Source organism: Mercenaria mercenaria, chromosome 3, assembly GCF_021730395.1.
Source record: "Mercenaria mercenaria strain notata chromosome 3, MADL_Memer_1, whole genome shotgun sequence".
Lineage (NCBI taxonomy): Eukaryota > Metazoa > Mollusca > Bivalvia > Venerida > Veneridae > Mercenaria > Mercenaria mercenaria.
The window spans coordinates 62,546,187-62,565,467 of NC_069363.1; the positions used below are offsets into that span (position 1 = coordinate 62,546,187).

Consider the following 19,281-nt stretch of genomic DNA (forward strand, 5'->3'; position numbering starts at 1 on the left):
CATTTGATACATAGGTCACTTATAACTGGTAATTGACCCATTATTATTTATTTGAGGTCAGGATGTCAAATGTCCAGTGCTTAGTTACCAAATGATTTCTGTTCCTTGTGCAGTTACTGAATGCATCAAGGGGGGAGCATTTCATGTTCTACAAACTCTAACAGTTTGAAACACCACTTGTATGACTTGCTTGTAAAATAGTTTCATAAGATAATTGTTCAGCCTTATTTATTCCGCACATTTTATAGAAGCTTGACAGAAACTTTTACAGCTCGTTTTTGGAATATCAGGTTTCTTCTCATCCATCTCAAAAGTAAGTGTACACATTAAATTTTAGAAAGTTTTTTTTTTTCTTATAATAATGTATAATAATCACATTTTTATTTTACCATTATCTGTTATAATGTTATAGTTATATTTATATTGACGCTCGGGTACATTGTGTATTTCTTTATGTTGAACCTCTTCTGTTGTTAAATACAAATGAGCCGCGCCATGAGAAAACCAACATAGTGGCTTTGCGACCAGCATGGATCCAGACCAGCCTGCACATCCGCGCAGTCTGGTCAGGATCCATGCTTTTCGCTTTCAAAGTCTATAGCAATTAGAGAAACCGTTAGCGAACAGCATGAATCCTGACCAGACTGCACGGATGTCTGGATTCATGCTGGTCGCAAAGCCACTATGTTGGATTTCTCATGGCGCGATTCAAATAAATGTAGTAAATGTAATTAAATGATATTTTGTGTTATGTCTGCTTTCCACAAAACATGTCCAAAAACTCATAAATGTGTTTAATGTTTACTGAAAATTCTTATGTATAATCTGTTGGTTATTGAGCTCTATTTTAAATGATTTCAGAATGTTTCAAGCTCCTGGTCATTCCGAAAGATTATCATTGAAATTATCAGAAGCACTCGGTGATATTGATGTGAATAAGAGAACAGTACTGAAGAGGAGAAGGATGTTGTTGTTGTATGAATCTGTATTTAAGGTTAAGGAGATACTAACAGGAGAAAAGTGGTCCACTTATTATTTTGGAAGTCAGGTGGAAGGTTCAACAACTCCAGGACTAAAGTCAGACTTAGATATACTCCACTGCAACACTTCCTACAATGTGATACAGGATTGGAGTATGTGGCAACCAGGTATGGGGAATCTTCTAATGACCAAAGATGAAACCACATCTCCGGGCTACTGTCTTCTCCAATATCTGAGAACTGATGAACCATCTCCTTGCACCTGTAATTACCATAGGACACAGCAAGGTTTTCTTGCAGATGGAAGAGGAAGAACATTTGTCAACCATTTTTACACTGACAAAGATAAGTTTTATGTTGTAAATGGTCCAGCACATTTATTTCCAGTACTAGAAAATGGTTGTGTTGTAAATGGCCCAGCATTTACAATTCAAGGATATGATACTTTCTCAGCTATTGATGAAGTTAGAGCCTATCAATGTAAAACTTGGCCTAAAGAAGCCCAACTCTGGCTATCAAAGCAAGGCATAGGAGGGTGGCCCACAGACGAAATAAAGAGATACTGTGAGACTACAGGGTGTTTTGTTGTACCAGTAGGCAGTAAGCATGGAGTTGATGAAGAACTTGAATGGAGAATATCTACTTCCAAAGCAGAAAGATGTCTGATGTTTTGTTTGAACATCACACAGATAAGATGTTACATCTTGATGAAGATGATTCTTAAAACAGTTATCAGTCGACAGTGTGAAGGTGCCATTTCTAGCTTCATGTGTAAAAATGTTTTATTTCATTGTGTACACACTACACATTTAAATCGATGGCAGGAGCACAATTTACTTGCATGTTTAAAATTTTGCTTGGTGTCATTGCAGAACTGTGTTAGACAAGTAAATTGTCCACATTTCATAATACCTGAAAACAACTTGATGGCTGGGAGGATTTCTTTTCCAGTCCAACAACAGCTTCTTACAATCCTGGAAACCATCATACAAGATGAAGTCAGGGCATTAATGGATATTCCTGTTGATGACCTTGGCATGAGATTTCAGAGGAAGATGAACATGTTAGCAGTGTATCCATGTGGTTGTTATTACCACTCCTCAGCTGATAGGTCTTCTAAGGCTTTAACAATTTTAATATATCAATTTTTTCAAATGGTACGGAAAGTATTTTATTACATAATAATCAAACTTGTTAGAAATGAAATGGTGCCTGTTCTGCTTTTCAATGTACTGTCCATTTTGGTTAAAACATATTGCACAGCAGAATCTGATATATGGCAGAAATCAGTGTGCAGACTTTTAGCTCTGCAGTTTTGCTCTTCCCTTGGATCTGTGATGGCATCCAGAGACTCTGATGCTGGCAATTCTGTATCCCACTTGGCACTTGCTTTGTTTTCAGCAGGATTGAACTCCGATGTGTCATCTAGCAGGCTGAAATTTGCATCTGCATTATACTGTGCAGGAGAAACAGAAAAGACAGAGTATGTTCTTAGTTATGTTGGTGAAAAGTTTGACTTACATGTTGTTACACCTGTGTGTGGGTGCAACAAAAGTTACACATTAACCCTAACACAAGGATTTATCAATAAATGTGATACAGGCAATGAAGAACTTGTAAAAGATATTGCAGCTTTTTGTGTTGTGTTCATGCGTTGTGAAATCAACTGTGTCCCCCAAGAATTGCGATATGAAATGTTTCGATCTACACAAGAAGACTTGCTACAGAGGGATGAAGATGATGACTGGATGGATAGTGCAGTGGTGGATTCACTCCCTTACCTTTACTTCTTACAGTACAAGACTTACAGACACCTTCAGAGAGGAGCAGATCAACAGCGGGCCCTTTTACAACTTGCCACTACAATCGATACCAATCCAGACCTCGCACACAGAGAAACAGCGCTGAATTTACTGGGACAATGTTTTGAACAGGAGAACAGATACGACGCTGCTCTTTGCTGCTATATAAAGTCTCGCAATATACGTCCAAGAAACAATGCTGCAAACATTCATATATGTAAACTGCTGAGTACAATTTCTCTCAGGAGAAGGATACCATAAAAAAAAAACAGATGATACGTGAATCAAAGCATGATATTGCAACAACAAACAGATGAACTGGGAAATGTTAAGCTTCTTGATTAACTACCTTCAGTTTTACTTTATACAGTTAATACAAATATATATGAGCCACACTATAAAAAAACCAACATAGTGCATTTGCGACCAACATGGATCCTGACCAGCCTGTGCGGTCAGGATCCATGTTGTTCGCTTTCAAAGCCTATTGCAATTAGGGAAACCATTAGCGAACAGCATGGATCCTGACCAGACTATGCGGATGCGCAGGCTGGTCTGGATCCATGCTGGTGGCAAACGCACTATGTTGGTTTTCTCATGGCTCGGCTCATATACAGTAGCGTTACTACAAATAGTATTTTAACCATTCATTGAAGGGTACATTTATATATTTACTAAGATATTTTAAAGTACAAAGTATCTTTTATTTAATAAATGTTTGTAAAATAAGAAGTGAACAAATGGCAATAAAAATTAATGTAATTATTTATGAAAATATTTTTGTGGTCTGTAAATTATGTAGAAAAGCTATTTTGTTTGTCACACAGTACAAATTGTAAGAGATATATTTGTATATTATACTTGTAAAATGTAAACGTAATAGTTTCAGATGCTATAATTGTTTTTTGTTGATTTTTTCTTCCACTTTGCTTTAAGAACATGGATTTCATCTTAAATTACTAAGGCAATTTCAACCAAATGAAAGAACTATTTCCAGAATTACCAGTATCAAATTCCTTTAATCTTGTTGGGTTTAAAGTCACACTGGCACAATTTAGGTCATATGGCGACCTTTCCAGCTTTTTAACTCACCTGAGCACAAAGTGCTCAGGGTGAGCTATTGTGATCGCTCACCATCCAGCGTCCGTCCGGTGTCAGTCTGTCCACACTTCCATTTAAACAACATCTCCTAAAGCACCAGGCTAATTTTGATGAAACTTCACAGAGATATTCCTTGGATAGTTCTCCTTAAAATTAGTCAAAAAATGGAATTCTATATAGAACAGCCATGGCAACCAAAAGGAAAAACTTTTAAAAAATCTTCTTGTCCAAAACCACAAGGCATAGAACTTTGATATTTGGCATGTGACATCATCTAATGGTCCTCTGTGAAGTTGTTCGAATTCTTCCCCTGGGGTGAAATGAGGCCCTGTCCCAGGTGTCACAAATTTTACATAGACTTTTATAGGAAAAAACCTTTAAAATCTTCTTGTCTGAAACCACAAGACATAGGCCTTTGATATTTGTTAATATGTAGCATTGTCTTGTGGTCCTCTAACAAGATTGTTAAAATTATTACCCTGGGATGATTGTCTGAAACTGCAAGGCCTAGGTTTTTGATATTTGGTATGTTGCATTTCCTAGTGGACCTGTACCAAAATTATTCAAATTATGCCTCAGAAGAGAGAAGAGGCCCAACCCAGGGGTCACAAGTTTTACATAGACTTATATAGGATTTTTTAAAAATCTTCTTGTCTAGAACCACAAGACCTAGGCCTTTGACATTTGGTATGTAGCATTGCCTTGTTATCCTCTAACAAGATTTTTAGCTCATCTGAGCACAAAGTGCTCAGGGTGAGGTATTGTGATCGCTCACCATCCAGCGTCCGTTGCATGTCGGTCTGTCAGTCGTCCATCCACACTTTCCTTTAAACAACATCTCCTCCTAAACCAACTGGCCAATTCTGATGAAACTTCACAGGGATGTTCCTTGGGTGGTCCCCTTTCAAAATTGTTCAAATAATTGAATTCCATGCAGAACTCTGGTTGCCATGGCAACTGAAAGGAAAAACTTTAAAAATCTTCTTCTCAAAAACCAGTAGCCCTAGAGCTTAGATATTTGGTGTGAAGCATTGCCTAGTGGACCTCTACCAATTCGGTTCAAATCATGACCCTGGAGTCAAAATTGACCCCGCCCCAGGGGTCACTTGATTTTACATAGATTTCTACAGGAAAATCTTCAAAATTTAAAAAAAAAATAAACCAGAAGGCCTAGAGCTTAGATATTTGACATGTAGCATTGCCTAGTGAACCTCTACAAAATTGTTCAAATCATGACCCCCAGGGTCAAAATTACCCCTGACCCAGGGGTGACCTGAATTTACATAGGAAAATCTTAAAAAAAATTCTAAAAATAAACCAGAAGGCCTAGGTCTTAGATATTTGACATGTAGCTTTGCCTAGTAGACTTCTACAAATTTTTTTCAAATCATGACCCCCAGGGTCAAATTGACCCCGCCCCATAGGGTTACTTGATTGTACATAGAAAAATCTTCAAAATTTTCTAAAAATAAACCAGAAGGCCTAGAGCTTAGATATTTGACATGTAGCATTGCCTAGTGGACCTCTACAAAGTTTATTTAAATCTTGACCCCCCCCCCCCCCCTCCCCCCCCGTGGTCAAATTGACCCAGCCCCAGGGGTTACTTGATTGTACATAGAGAAATCTTCATAAATTTGCTAAAAATAAACCAGAAGGCCTATGTCTTAGATATTTGATATGTAATATTGTTAGTAGACTTCTACAAACTTTGTTCAAATCATGACCCCCGGGATAAAATTGGCCCCGCCCCAGGGGTTACTTGATTGTACATCGGAAAATCTTCCAAAAAACTTCTAAAAATCATCCGTTTGACATTTGAAACATGTAGCTCATATTACTCAGGTGAGCGATCCAGGGTCATCATGACCCTCTTGTTAAATTATTACCCTGGGGTGAAAAGAGGCCTTGTGCCGGGTGTTACAAGTTTTACATAGACTTTTATAGAAATAAAACTTTAAAAATCTTCTTGTCTAAGAGTTCAAGGCCTAGGCTTTTGATATTTGGTATGCAGCATTGCTTAGTTGTTTTCTAACAAGATCGTTCAAATTATAACCCTGGGGTGAAAGAAGGCCCTGCCCCAGGGGTCACTTTTTATTAGCTCACCTGTCACAAAGTGACCAGGTGAGCTTTTGTGACCGCTTGATGTCCGTCGTCAGTCGTGCGTTGTCCGTCAACAATTTTTAAAAAAATGTTCCTCTTGAAAACCACTGGGCAGCATTACACCAAACTTCACAGGAATGATCCTTGGGTGGCCCCCTTTCAAAATTGTTCAAAGAATTTAATTCCATACAGAACTCTGGTTGCCATGGCAACCGAAAGGAAAGACTTTAAAAATCTTCTTCTCAAAAACCAGAGCCCTAGAGCTTAGATATTTGGTGTGAAGCATTGCCTAGTGGACCTCTACTAAAATTGTTCAAATCATGACCCCGGGGTCAAAATTGACCCTGCCCCAGGGGTCACTTGATTTTACAGAGGAAAGTCTTCAAAAAATTTCTAAAAATAAACCAGGAGACCTAGAGCTTAGATATTTCACAAGTAGCATTGCCTAGTGGACCTCTACAAAATTTGTTCAAATCATGACCCCGCCCCTGGGGTCACTTGATTTTACATAGGAAAATCTTAAAATATTTTCTCAAAAAACAGAAGCCCTAGAGCTTAGATATTTGACATGTAGCATTGCCTAGTGGATCTCTACTAAAGTTGTTCAAATCATGACCCCGGGGTCAATTTTGACCCCGCCCTATGGGTCACTTGATTTTACATAGGAAAACCTTCAAAATTTTCTTAAAGTAAACCAGAAAGCCTATGGCCCAGGTATTTCACTTGTAGCATCGCCTAGTGGAACTCTACAACATTTGTTCAAATCATGACCACTGGGGTCAAAATTGACCCCGCCCCAGGGGTCACTTGATTTTACATAGGAAAATCTTCAAAAAAAATTTTGAAAATAAACCAGAAGGCCTAGATCTTAGATATTTGACATGTAGCATTGCCTAGTAGACTTCTACAAAATTTGTTCAAATCATGACCCCCAGGGTCAAATTGACCCCTACCCCATGGGGTTACTTGATTGTACATAGAAAAATCTTCAAAATTTTCTAAAAATAAACCAGAAGGCCTAGAGCTTAGATATTTGACATGAAGCATTGTCTAGTGGACCTCTACAAAATTTGTTCAAATCTTGACCCCCCCCTCCCTCCTCCCAGGGTCAAATTAACCCAGCCCCAGGGATTACTTGATTGTACATAGGGAAATCTTCATAAATTTGCTAAAAATCAACCAGAAGGCCTAGACCTTAGATATTTGATAGATAACATTGCCTAGTAGACTTATAAAAATTTGTTCAAATCATGACCCTCCCCAGGTAAAATTAGCCCTGACCCATTGGTTACTTGATTGAACATCGGAAAATCTTCCAAAAAAAATTCTAAAAACCATCAGTTTGACATTTGAAACATGTAGCTCATATTACTCAGGTGAGCTGTCCAGGGTCATCATGACTCTCTTGTATGAGTTATGCAGGAAAAAATACTTCAAAAATGATCTGATCATATTTCCTAGACGGTTTAATTATGTACCCCCATATTGTTTTTGCCCTGTCCGTCCTTCTGTCCGAGCCCATGAATGAACATTTCTTGGGTACAGAAAACAATAGGTAACGGTAGATTCTATTCATTCCGTAGTGTTTATTGGGTACTTTTTGTCGCATATTGGGTACTTTTTAACAAAAGAAATACCCAATAAAGGTCCATCTGTGGGAGCGTCCGTCCGTCACACTTCATTTCCGATCAATAACTGGAGAACCATTTGATCTAGAACCTTCAAAGGGTTGTAGGGCTGCTGGAGTAGACGACCCCTATTGTTCTTGGGGTCATTCCGTCAAAGGTCAAGGTCACAGGGGCCAGAATATTGAAAACCATTTCCGATCAATAACTGGAGAACCTCTCGACCCAGAATGTTGAAACTTCATAGGATGATTGTTCCTGCAAAGTAAATGACCCCTATTGTTTTTGGGGTCACTCTGTTAAAGGTCAAGGTCACAGGGGCCTGAACATTGATAACCATTTCTGATCAATCACTTGAGAACCTCTTGATCCAGAATGTTGAAACTTCATAGGATGATTGAACATGCAGAGTAGATGACCCCTATCGATTTTGGGGTCACTCTGTTAAAGGTCAAGGTTACAGGAGCCTAAACATGGAAAACAATTTCCATTCAATAACTTGAGAACAACTTGACCCAGAATGTTGAAACTTCATAGGATGATTGAACATGCAGAGTAGATGACCCCTATTGATTTTTGGGTCAGTCTATTAAAGGTCAAGGTCACAGGGGCCTGGTCATGTAAAATCATTTCCGGAAAATAACTTGAGAACCACTTGACCTAGAATGTTGAAACTTAATAGGATGATTGGACATGCAGAGTAGATGACCCCTATTTATTTTGGGGTCACTTGGTCAAAGGTCAAGGTCACAGGAGCCTGAACAGTGACATGAGAACCACTAGGCCAAGAGGGTTGAAACTTAGCGGGATGAATGGACATGCCAAGTAGATGATCCCTATTGCAGCCAACCATTAGTGTCTCTTTGACTTTCAGTCCTGACCCCTATTGACTTCTTATCTATAGGACTTTGCATTGGGGGAGACATGCGCTGATGTATGCGATAGAGGCTGTACTTTTCAACTGATCTTCATGAAATTTTGTCAGAATGATCACCTTGATGAAATCTAGGCCAAGTTTGAATATGGGTCATCTTGGTTCAAAAAGTAGGTCACTAGGTCAAATCAAAGAAAACCCTTGTATATGCGATAGAGGCTGTACCTTTCAATTGACCTTCAGATCTTCATGAAATTTGGTCAGAATGATTGCCTTGATGAAATCTAGGTCAAGTTCGATTACGGGTCATTTGGGGTCAAAAAGTAGGTCACTAGGTCAAATCAAAAGAAAACCTTGTGTATGCGATAGAGGCTATATTTTTCAGTTGATCTTCCTGAAATTAAGTCAGAATAATTTCCTTGATGAAATCTAGGTAGAATAGATGAATATGGGTCATGTGGGATTAAAAACTAGGTCAAATCAAAGAAAATACTTGTTTATACAGTCCTCGTCTGATAACTTCGGAGTGACTATTTGGACGAGTCCAAGTCAGAGGGGGGAGGGGGGGGTCATCGATAATTATCATAATCTAAGTGCACACTTTTATATTATATTACTAGCTGGTATGCTTACTTTGAAGTAAAAGATTAGTACCGGCCGTAGAGCATCAGCCTTACATGTGCGATTCTTTTTATTTCCATTGTCGCGTTGGTTCGAATCCCACTGTGATTTATACTTTTATTTATTTTTTGTTTTTTATTAGCTCACCTGTCACATAGTGACAAGGTGAGCTTTTGTGATCACGCAGCGTCCGTCGTCTGTGCGTCCGTCCGTCCGTAAACTTTTGCTTGTGACCACTCTAGAGGTCACATTTTTTGTGGGATCTTTATGAAAGTTGGTCAGAATGTTCATCTTGATGATATCTAGGTCAAGTTCGAAACTGGGTCACGTGCCATCAAAAACTAGATCAGTAGGTATAAAAATAGAAAAACCTTGTGACCTCTCTAGAGGCCATATATTTCATAAGATCTTCATGAAAATTGGTCAGAATGTTCACCTTGATGATATCTAGGTCAAGTTCGAAACTGGGTCACGTGCCGTCAAAAACTAGGTCAGTAGGTCTAAAAATAGAAAAACCTTGTGACCTCTCTAGAGGCCATATATTTCATAAGATCTTCATGTTAATTGGTCAGAATGTTCATCTTGATGATGTCTAGATCAAATTCGAAACTGGGTCATGTGCCATCAAAAACTAGGTTAGTAGGTCTAAAAATAGAAAAACCTTGTGACCTCTCTAGAGGCCATATATTTCATGAGATCTTCATGAAAATTGGTCAGAATGTTCACCTTGATGATATCTAGGTCAAGTTCGAAAGTGGGTCACGTGTCTTCAAAAAGTAGGTCAGTAGGTCAAATAATAGAAAAACCTTGTGACCTCTCTAGAGGCCATATTTTTCATGGGATCTGTATGAAAGTTGGTCTGAATGTTTATCTTGATGATATCTAGGTCAAGTTTGAAAGTGGGTCACGTGCGGTCAAAAACTAGGTCATTAGGTCAAATAATAGAAAAACCTTGTGACCTCTCTAAAGGCCATATTTTTCACGGGATCTGTATGAAAGTTGGTCTGAATGTTCATCTTGATGATATCTAGGTCAAGTTTGAAACAGGGTCATGTGTGGTCAAAAACTAGGTCAGTAGGTCTAAAAATAGAAAAACCTTGTGACCTCTCTAGAGGCCATACTTTTGAATGGATCTCCATAAAAATTGGTCAGAATGTTCATCTTGATGATATCTAGGTCAAGTTCGAAAGTGGGTCACGTGCCTTCAAAAAGTAGGTCAGTAGGTCAAATAATGAAAAAACGTTGTGACCTCTCTTGAGGCCATACTTTTCATGGGATCTGTATGAAAGTTGGTCTGAATGTTTATCTTGATGATATATAGGTCAAGTTTGAAACTAGATCAACTGCGATCAAAAACTAGGTCAGTAGGTCTTGAAATAGAAAAACCTTGTGACCTCTCTAGAGGCCATACCCTTGAATGGATCTTCATGAAAATTGGTCAGAATGTTCACCTTGATGATATCTAGGTCAAGTTTGAAACTGGGCCACGTGCCTTAAAAAACTAGGTCAGTAGGTCAAATAATAAAAAAACCTTGTGACCTCTCTAGAGGCCATACTTTTCATGGGATCTGTATGAAAGTTGGTCTGAATGTTCATCTTGATGATATCTAGGTCAAGTTTGAAACTGGGTCAACTGCGGTCAAAAACTAGGTCAGTAGGTCTAAAATTATTAAAATCTTTTGACCTCTATAGAGGCCATATTTTTCAATGGATCTTCATGAAAATTGATCTGAATGGTCACCTTGAAGATATCTAGGTCAGTTTCGAAACTGGGTCGGGTGCGGTCAAAAACTAGGCCAGTAGGTATAAAAATAGAAAAACCTTGTGACCTCTCTAGAGGCCATATTTTTCATGAGATCTTCATGAAAATTAGTGAGAATTTTCAACTTGATGACATCTACATAAAGTTCAAAACAGGGTCACGTACCTTCGAAAACTAGGTCAATAGGTCAAATAATAGAAAAACCTTGTGACCTCTTTAGAGACCATATTTTTCAATGGATCTTCATGAAAATTGGTCAGAATTTTTATCTTGATAATATTTAGGTCAAGTTCAAAACTGGGTCACATGAGCTCAAAAACTAGGTCACTCTGTCAAATAATAGAAAAAAACGACGTTCATACTCAAAACTGGGTCATGTGGGAAGAGGTGAGCGATTCAGGACCATCATGGTCCTCTTGTTAAGTTTTAATTACATTTTTTTTCAAAGACAATTGAAAATATTCAAAATGCAGAAATAAAGCACTACGGTATACAATGACGAACTGAAATATGGAGAAATGATGTTGCTTGAAATAACCTGCAGAATATTTTGTAGTATGCATTTATCATCATTCGTATACTGAACAATGTTTTTCTTTGCAACAACAGACATGGACGCCTCTGACATGTTGACTACGCAAATACGGGCAATATACCAGAGAGGAATTTAACCTGCACGAAATTTCCGAGTGTTTTCATGACTTTGCGTTCATAATACGTTGTGTTTACACAGAGCTGATGGCTGGTCACCTTTAAATAGAAATTAATTTAATAATATTTCTATCTAAATATATTAATATATTCCAAGAAAAATGAATGATTATGGTGGTTACCCTGAAAGTGAGAGAGAAAAAAACAACACTTACCTAGATTCGAACCTACGGCCCGCATACTTTGACGTTTCAAACATCAATGCTTAACAACTGAACTACAGGGACTGACAGACCTGTTGCAATAAATTATACCCAATATTATTGTTTATGTAAGCTGCTTTACCTATTTTGTTAGTTTTATAAGTCCAGAAAACATAAACGAACATGACATCACTCCAAAGTTATCAGACACAGACTGTACTCAAGATTTTTGCTCCAATTTTAATAATAATTGGTCAGAATATTTTTATCCATGTAATCACTAGGTCAAACATGTTTACACTATTATGGTGTGTTATGGTGTGTTTCTCAGGTGAGCGACCTAGAGCCATCTTGGCCCTCTTGTTTCATTTCTCCTTTCTTTTCTTTGACAATGTACACTGTATATGAATATAAGAGATATACAAAACATTTGAAAGGAAGGCAAAAGAGTCGGTTACATTAGTATCACAGCCTATCCCTAAGAAGTTAACATAAAGAGAATCAGATGAGTTTATATCAAGAGCAAGGCTTGTATTGCATATTGGGCCAGTCTGGCTAAGGTAACTGTTACTTGAAAATTGGGAAAAAAATTATCTATTTACAATATGTGCAAAGATAGAGATAATGAAATGAATCTTAAGCTATACTAGTATTTCAACCTTAAACATGCTAAATTTCTAAAATGGACTGGTCTGTCATTAAATTTGGGCGGTACCATTCATTATTTAAAGGCGTGTTCAATGAAAATTTACAGACTGAATAGTGAACAGTGCAGACCATGATCAGCCAGCTACCAACAGGCTAAAGGTTAAGATCATGGTTAGGAATGCATATGGGACCATCAGGTTCAAGGTTGCTACTAAAAATGTTTGTTAATTAACAGGAAGGATGCCACTTAGATGCAGCTTCATTTCTTCAGAATGAAATTTGGTCTGAAAAAAAATGTTTTCATGAAATGTCTATGTCTCCTGTTGGTATGGTACAAGCTTGTTTATTGTAAACATATTTAAGGTCTGGCTGAGTGGAATGAACCATCAGGTGGAATGTTTCTGTGGCTCAAGCTCAATGTAAAGGATACATATGAACTGATTACGGTGAAGGCACGAGAGAGAGATGTCCTCTTTGTTCCGGGTAATGCATTTCAGGTGGATGCTACACAGCCGTGTCAGTATGTGAGGGCTTCTTATTCATTGTGTAGTGAAGAACAAATGAATACGGTAATTTCTTTGCTTTATTATACCACTGTTAACAAAGATATATACTGGAGTCACCATGTTGGTGCATCCATGCATGTGTCAGTCTGTGTACCTGTGATAACTTGTTTAAGGAAGGTAGGATTTAGTTCATTTTTGGTAGACAGATTTATAATCATAATTATGATACAATCTACTATGTTATGCCAGGTTTATAACCCCTTTATATCCAATGACTTTTGAAAGGATCAATTAACTGAATTCAAGGATTATGAAATCATTATAAGGATCTCTCCCAATTTTGTTCAAATCCGTTTTAGGGGTCGCTAGAGCCAGAATTAGAAATAGCTTTAAAAAAAAAAACTTTATCTCTTGAACTGCTTAAAGGATGTTAAACAAACTTGGTCTGTAGCATCATTATAAGGTCCTCTCCCACGTTTGTTCAAGTGGAGGCACAAGGCCCCTTATAGGGGCTGCCTAGAGCCAAAATTAAATATACCTTTAAACAACTCATGAACTGCTTGGATTTTCATTAAACTTAGTCTGTAACATCATTATTAGGTCCTCTCCCAAGTTTGTTCAAATTGGGGCTCTTTCAGACTTTGTCTCTTATCCAAGTTTTTACAATTAAAACTGTTTTGATAGGTATACTGTAAATTTGATAACATCTGACATGGTTTTATTCTATTAATATCTGTGAACAGCAAGACCTGCAAATTTAACTGCTGTTTGGAATATTAACTAGCATTATCTCCTAAATTTAACTTGACTTTGAGTGTTCCATTCTTCTACTGATGCTGTCCCTTCATCCTTTTTTCCACATTTGGTACAAAACAAAATAGGCAATATGGCAGATATCAAAGTAGCTCAGTCTTAGCGGGTGTCTAGAACTGCTGGATATGGTATCTTCCACCAGTTTCCACTTTTGGAAATCACATGATCAAAATTATCTCTAAATCAAAGTAATTTTATGTCAGTAATATGAGATAATATTGAAGCAAGTGTTGCTTCAAATCTAAAATATAGCCTGTCTCATGGCAATATAGATTTATTCTAAAATATAGCCTGTCTCATGGCAACATAGATTTATTCTAAAATATAGCCTGTCTCATGGCAACATAGATTTATTCTAAAATATAGCCTGTCTCATGGCAATATAGATTTATTCTAAAATATAGCCTGTCTCATGGCAATATAGATTTATTCTAAAACTACATAGATTTCAATCACAGTCACATAGCTGATTATTTGGAACACTTCAAGGAACCATGACTTCTTATTATCATAAGTGTTCATAATTACAAGGAAATTTATCATCAGTGTAAAGTACATAATTGTTTAACAGCTTTCATTAGCCAGATGTTAGGTTTTGTTTAAATTTCCTATTGTATCATGGTAGGATATTTATTAATGTTGATTGTTCTTCAAAATATCACTTTGGTTTAGAGATTATTTTGATCACACTGTTTCACATGACACAAAGGCAAAAGAGTAGCACCCATCTGTAAAAGGGTTCAACACTAAACATGCTGTTTGTCACAAAACAGTTTGGTCATATCCTCTTCTTTTAACACTAGATGAAAGAAGTGTGTTCTTTTAACCTTTCACAGTTATAATTGAGCCATGCCATGGGAAAACCAACATAGTGGCTTTGCGATCAGCATGGATCCAGACCAGCCTGCGCATCCGCGCAGTCTGGTCAGGATCCATGCTGTTCGCTTTCAAAGCCTATTGGAATTAGAGAAACTGTTAGCGAACAGCATGGATCCTGACCAGACTGCGCAGATGCGCAGGCTGGTCTGGATCCATGCTGGTCGCAAACCCACTATGTTGGTTTTCTCATGGCACGGCTCAGTTATAAGTTTTGATATTTTACTTTGTTCTTATTCCAGGCATTTGAAAGGCTTGCAGGTTTGATAAAGGAGGAGCAGTCTAGTTAGAACGGCACTCCAACATGAACTGTGATATAGTTGAGGGTTTACCACTTTCATGAAAAAAAAGATATAACTAGAACAAGTACAAAGAGATGTAATTGGAAGAAAGTACATACAGATATAATTTGAAAAAAAATACACAGATATATAATTGGAAAAAATGTTCATACTGGTACTGATATACTTTGTGTCAAAGTAGGTCAAGAGTGTACAGATGTTTCAGGGAATTTTTTGTGTTGTCATAAACTGATGTTTCATTGAAAATTTTATGCTTTTAGTATTGCAGTTAACAAATGTTTCAGAGAAATCATTATGCCTTCAGTATTCTCGTTGACAGAAGATTCAGGGAAATTTTTATGCCTTTAAAATTGTCGTTATTGTATAAAATGATTATGTTTTACCTTATATAGTGAAGACTTCCTTGATTTTGTGGAGATCAGGTTTTTCAGTCACTAATTTTGACTTCCAAACCACACAATGGGTATTACATAGTTCTACATATTGTTATCATCTTTGTATATGATTTTTTGAGTTATTTCATAAAAAATAATGATAAGAAAATTGTAGAAGTTCTTAGAAAAAAAGTTATTTTTCGAAATTGTAATTCAGCCTCATTTTTATAGTAGGAAAAATACATATTTAACATATAATTGACATTCTTAAAGATTAAAACTTTATAAAGATCCTAATACCACCTTCAGATTGTATTTAATATCAGGATCGGACGAATGCAAAATGAAGCCCGATTTGAAAAAAAACACTGTTACGGATTAGGTGATTCGAACACTAGTTATTGTCTTATTTATGAATATGTTTTGAAATGTCTAATGTTTAAAGAGAAATTAGCAGAAACATTGTTACAGAACTAAGGTGAATGAAACAACGAGTAACTATTTCATATATTGCAATGTTGTGAAAAGAATATTATACAAATGTACCTTATATAAAAGTACTGCAGTATTGTTTGATAATAAAGTATATAAATGATGTACTCAGAATGTTGAAATATCTTTTTATGATTGTTTTATTCTTTGTTACTGTATAACATACAAAGTTAGCTTTTGTTGTCTGTATAGTTATTGCATTATTTTAACCTTCAGCCTGCTGGCGGCAAGTGGTTCTGCCTTTGCGACCAGAGCAGACCAAGATCAGCCTGCTGGCGGCAAGTGGTTCTGCCTTTGCGACCAGAGCAGACCAAGATCAGCCTGCTGGCGGCAAGTGATTCGGCCTTTACGACCAGAGCAGACTGCACTGTTCGCTCGCTATTCAGTCAGTAAATTTTCAGCGAACACCCCTTTGAATGATAAATGATACTGCCCAAATTGAATGATAGACCAGTCCATTTTAGAAATTTAGCAGTGTAAAGGTTTAAATTAATTTGTAGACTACAGCTTTATCAGTACGTTACTAAATTTTGTGTTGTTCAGGTTGAGCTATTTATTAGTCTTGGCAGATGGTCCAGTGTTTCTTTTAACATTTTGTCCATGTTTATACTCATTTTGCCAGACCCATAGACAGTTGATAAAGTTCCTTTTATCAGGCATTTATAAATTCATGTTAAATACCGGAAGTATATATGTTTCTATTTTATACATGATATTATAAATGTGTTATTGGTCTCAAAAAACTATAATAGTGTATAAGTTTTTCTAAACTAGTTGGAGCTTAGCTAATTACATAATAAAATCTACCTCCATTATAAGCATTTATTAATGACTGAAGGAGGGTCACATTTTCAATATTTATGCACCCCTTTGAAGAAAGTGGGGTATATTGTTTTGCAGATGTTGGTCGATAGGTCAGTCGGTCGGTTTGTCTGTCCGTAGACCAATCTGTTTCTGGATGATAACTCAAGAACGCTTTGGCCTAAGATCATGAAAGTTGATAGGGTGGTTGGTCATGACCAGCAGATGACTTCTATTGATTTTGAGGTCAGTAGGTCAAAGTCACAGTGACCCAGGACAGTTAAATGGTTTCCGGATGATAACTCGAGAACGCTTGGGCCTAGGATCATAAAAGTTGATAGGGAGGTTGGTCATGACCAGCAGATGACCCCTAGCAATTTTGAGGTCAGTAGAATAAAGGTCAAGGTCACAGTGACCCGGAACAGTTAAACCATTTCTGGACGATAACTTGAGAACACTTGGGCCTGGGATCATGAAAGTTGATAGAGGTTGATCATGAAAGCAGATGACCCCTAATGATTTTGAGGTCAGTAGGTCAAAGGTCAAGTTCACAGCGAAATGGAACAGTTAAACCATTTCTGGAGGATAATTTGAGAACACTTGGGCCTAGGATCACAAAACTTTATAGGGAAGTTGATCATGACCAGCAGATGATCCCTATTGATTTTAAGGTCACAGTGACTAGGAACAATTAAACCATTTCCAGATGATAACTTGAGAATGAATGGGCCTAAGATGAAGAAACTTAATAGGGAGGTTGATCATGACCAGCAGATGACCCTTACTGATTTTGCAGTCAGTAGGTCAAAGGTCAACGTCATGTTGACCCAGAACAGTGCACAGTGACCAAATCATTTCTGTTCCTTGTGCAAGTACTGAATGCATTAAGTGGGGCATATCATTTTTACTAACTCGAAGAACATTTCAGATTTCAAAAAGATCCAAGATATTTTGATAGTAGACATCTTCTTGTCAGTTTCTGTCATCCAAGATTTTTTTTTTCAATGTTTATTTCAATTTGTTCCAGTCTTTTTGAAAGTAAAAAAAAAGAACATCTCAACATAGAAATAGATATACAAACAATGTATCAGATAGTTTCAGTAAGGTTTATTCCAAATAAAAAGAGCACTTTTGAACATAAAATGAAATTTATTTGCTACAGAATCAGTGTGAAGCTAGTAGAGTAACTGTAATTTGACTTTCTATTTGGATCTTGGGTAATGTTAAGACAAATTAAATACAAAAGCTTGCTGTGTAAATATATTATGTATCTATAGTCATGGTTTTTATTCTGCCCCATCCAGACAGCTGATGGCATGCTGCAGTTTGATCGAGGCCCAGTAGGGGTAATCAGATTCAGAGCTGTTTGTATAGATCTAATATTGGTACTGAAGTAGCATAACTACCCCTTGCTGTTGTGTCATGATTTGTTTTTGATTTTTTTTTATAATTTTTCACATTTATTTTGAAGTGATGAGATGAATAAAAATATAATTTATTACAACTTTTGGTCATTGTAATTTTCTTCCTTTTTCTTTGATATTTTTACTCAAGTTTTGGAGGATAAAATATATGTTTATATTTTTAGCTCACTTGAACCAAAGGTTCAGGGTGAGCTATTAGTATAGGTGGATGTGGATAATCTGGCCTCCATCATCCGGCGTCCACATTTTCATGTAAACATCTTCTCTGAAATTACTGGTCAGAATAACACCACATTTGGTCTATAGCATACTGGTGAGGTCTTCTATCAAGTTTGTTCAAATGGGGGCATTAGCCCCTTTTAGGGGCTGCTAGTGCTGAAAAAATAGAAAAACCTTTAAACAACTTCTTTTTATGAATTGCTAGATAGATCTTCATCAAACTTGGTCTGTAGCATTATTTTAAGGTCCTTTCCCAAATTTGTTCAAATGGGGGCACTTGTCCCCTTTTAGGGGCCACTAGAGTTAAAAATAGAAATACCTTTAAACAACTTATCTTGAACTGCTTGATGGACTTCAAACTTGGTCTGTAGAATCATTATATGGTTCTCTCACAAATTTGATCAAATTTGGGCACTTGGTCCCTTATAGGGGCCACTAGAGCTAATAATAGAAATACCTTTAAAGTTTTCTTCTCATGAACCACTTCATGGATCTGCATTAAACTTTGTGTGTAGCATAATTATATGGTCCTCTCCCAAATTTATTCAAAGGGGGGAGTGGGGTGGGGGACACTAGAGCTTAAAATAGAAATAAAACTAGCTAACTGTAATAATGCCTATTGAATAAGGAGAAAACTGCTGAACAGTGTACTGTTCTACTGAGTAAGAATTAATTCTTTTGAGTAAGCATAAATTACATACTTCTATATGAGAAACTTTAAAAATCAAGACCAAGTTGTGTGGGGGAGGGTGTGCTTGGCCCCTTTTAAAGGGCCGCTAGAGTTAAAAATAGAAATGCCTTTTAATGACTTCTTCTCTTGAACTGATTGATGTCTGGAGCATCATTATAAGTTTCTTTACCTTGTTTGTTCAATTGGGGGGCTCTCTAGACCTTGAAAAGAAATACCTTTAAAGTATTTCTTCTCATGAACCTCATAATGGATCTTCATCAAACTTGGTCTGTAACATCATTATAAGGTCTGATGCTAAATTTGTTCAAAGGGGCCACATGGGCTCTTTTAGGGGCCATTAAAGTTAAAATAGAAATACTTTTGAATGATTTCTTGTGATGGTTATGCATTTTTGGTGTATGACTGCAAAATATAGA

At 37.0% G+C, this 19,281-nt stretch overlaps 2 protein-coding genes across 2 annotated transcripts in view; both read left to right on the top strand.

The window, feature by feature from the left end:
- Window positions 1-18,035, top strand: part of LOC123524555 (kynurenine/alpha-aminoadipate aminotransferase, mitochondrial-like) — a 54,540-nt gene extending 36,505 nt beyond the window's left edge. Inside the window, exons 10-11 of the mRNA XM_045302836.2 lie at window positions 12,731-12,936; window positions 14,805-18,035. Of these exons, the coding sequence (XP_045158771.2) occupies window positions 12,731-12,936; window positions 14,805-14,852 (254 nt within the window). The 3' untranslated portion in view covers window positions 14,853-18,035. The remainder of the gene's footprint in view (window positions 1-12,730; window positions 12,937-14,804) is intronic.
- Window positions 140-3,664, top strand: LOC123524553 (uncharacterized). Its single transcript, XM_045302834.2, has 2 exons — window positions 140-313; window positions 862-3,664. Exon 2 carries the CDS (start codon window positions 863-865, stop codon window positions 3,041-3,043), a length of 2,181 nt encoding a protein of 726 aa, XP_045158769.2. The 5' UTR covers window positions 140-313; window position 862; the 3' UTR covers window positions 3,044-3,664.
- Window positions 18,036-19,281: the final 1,246 nt, after the last annotated feature.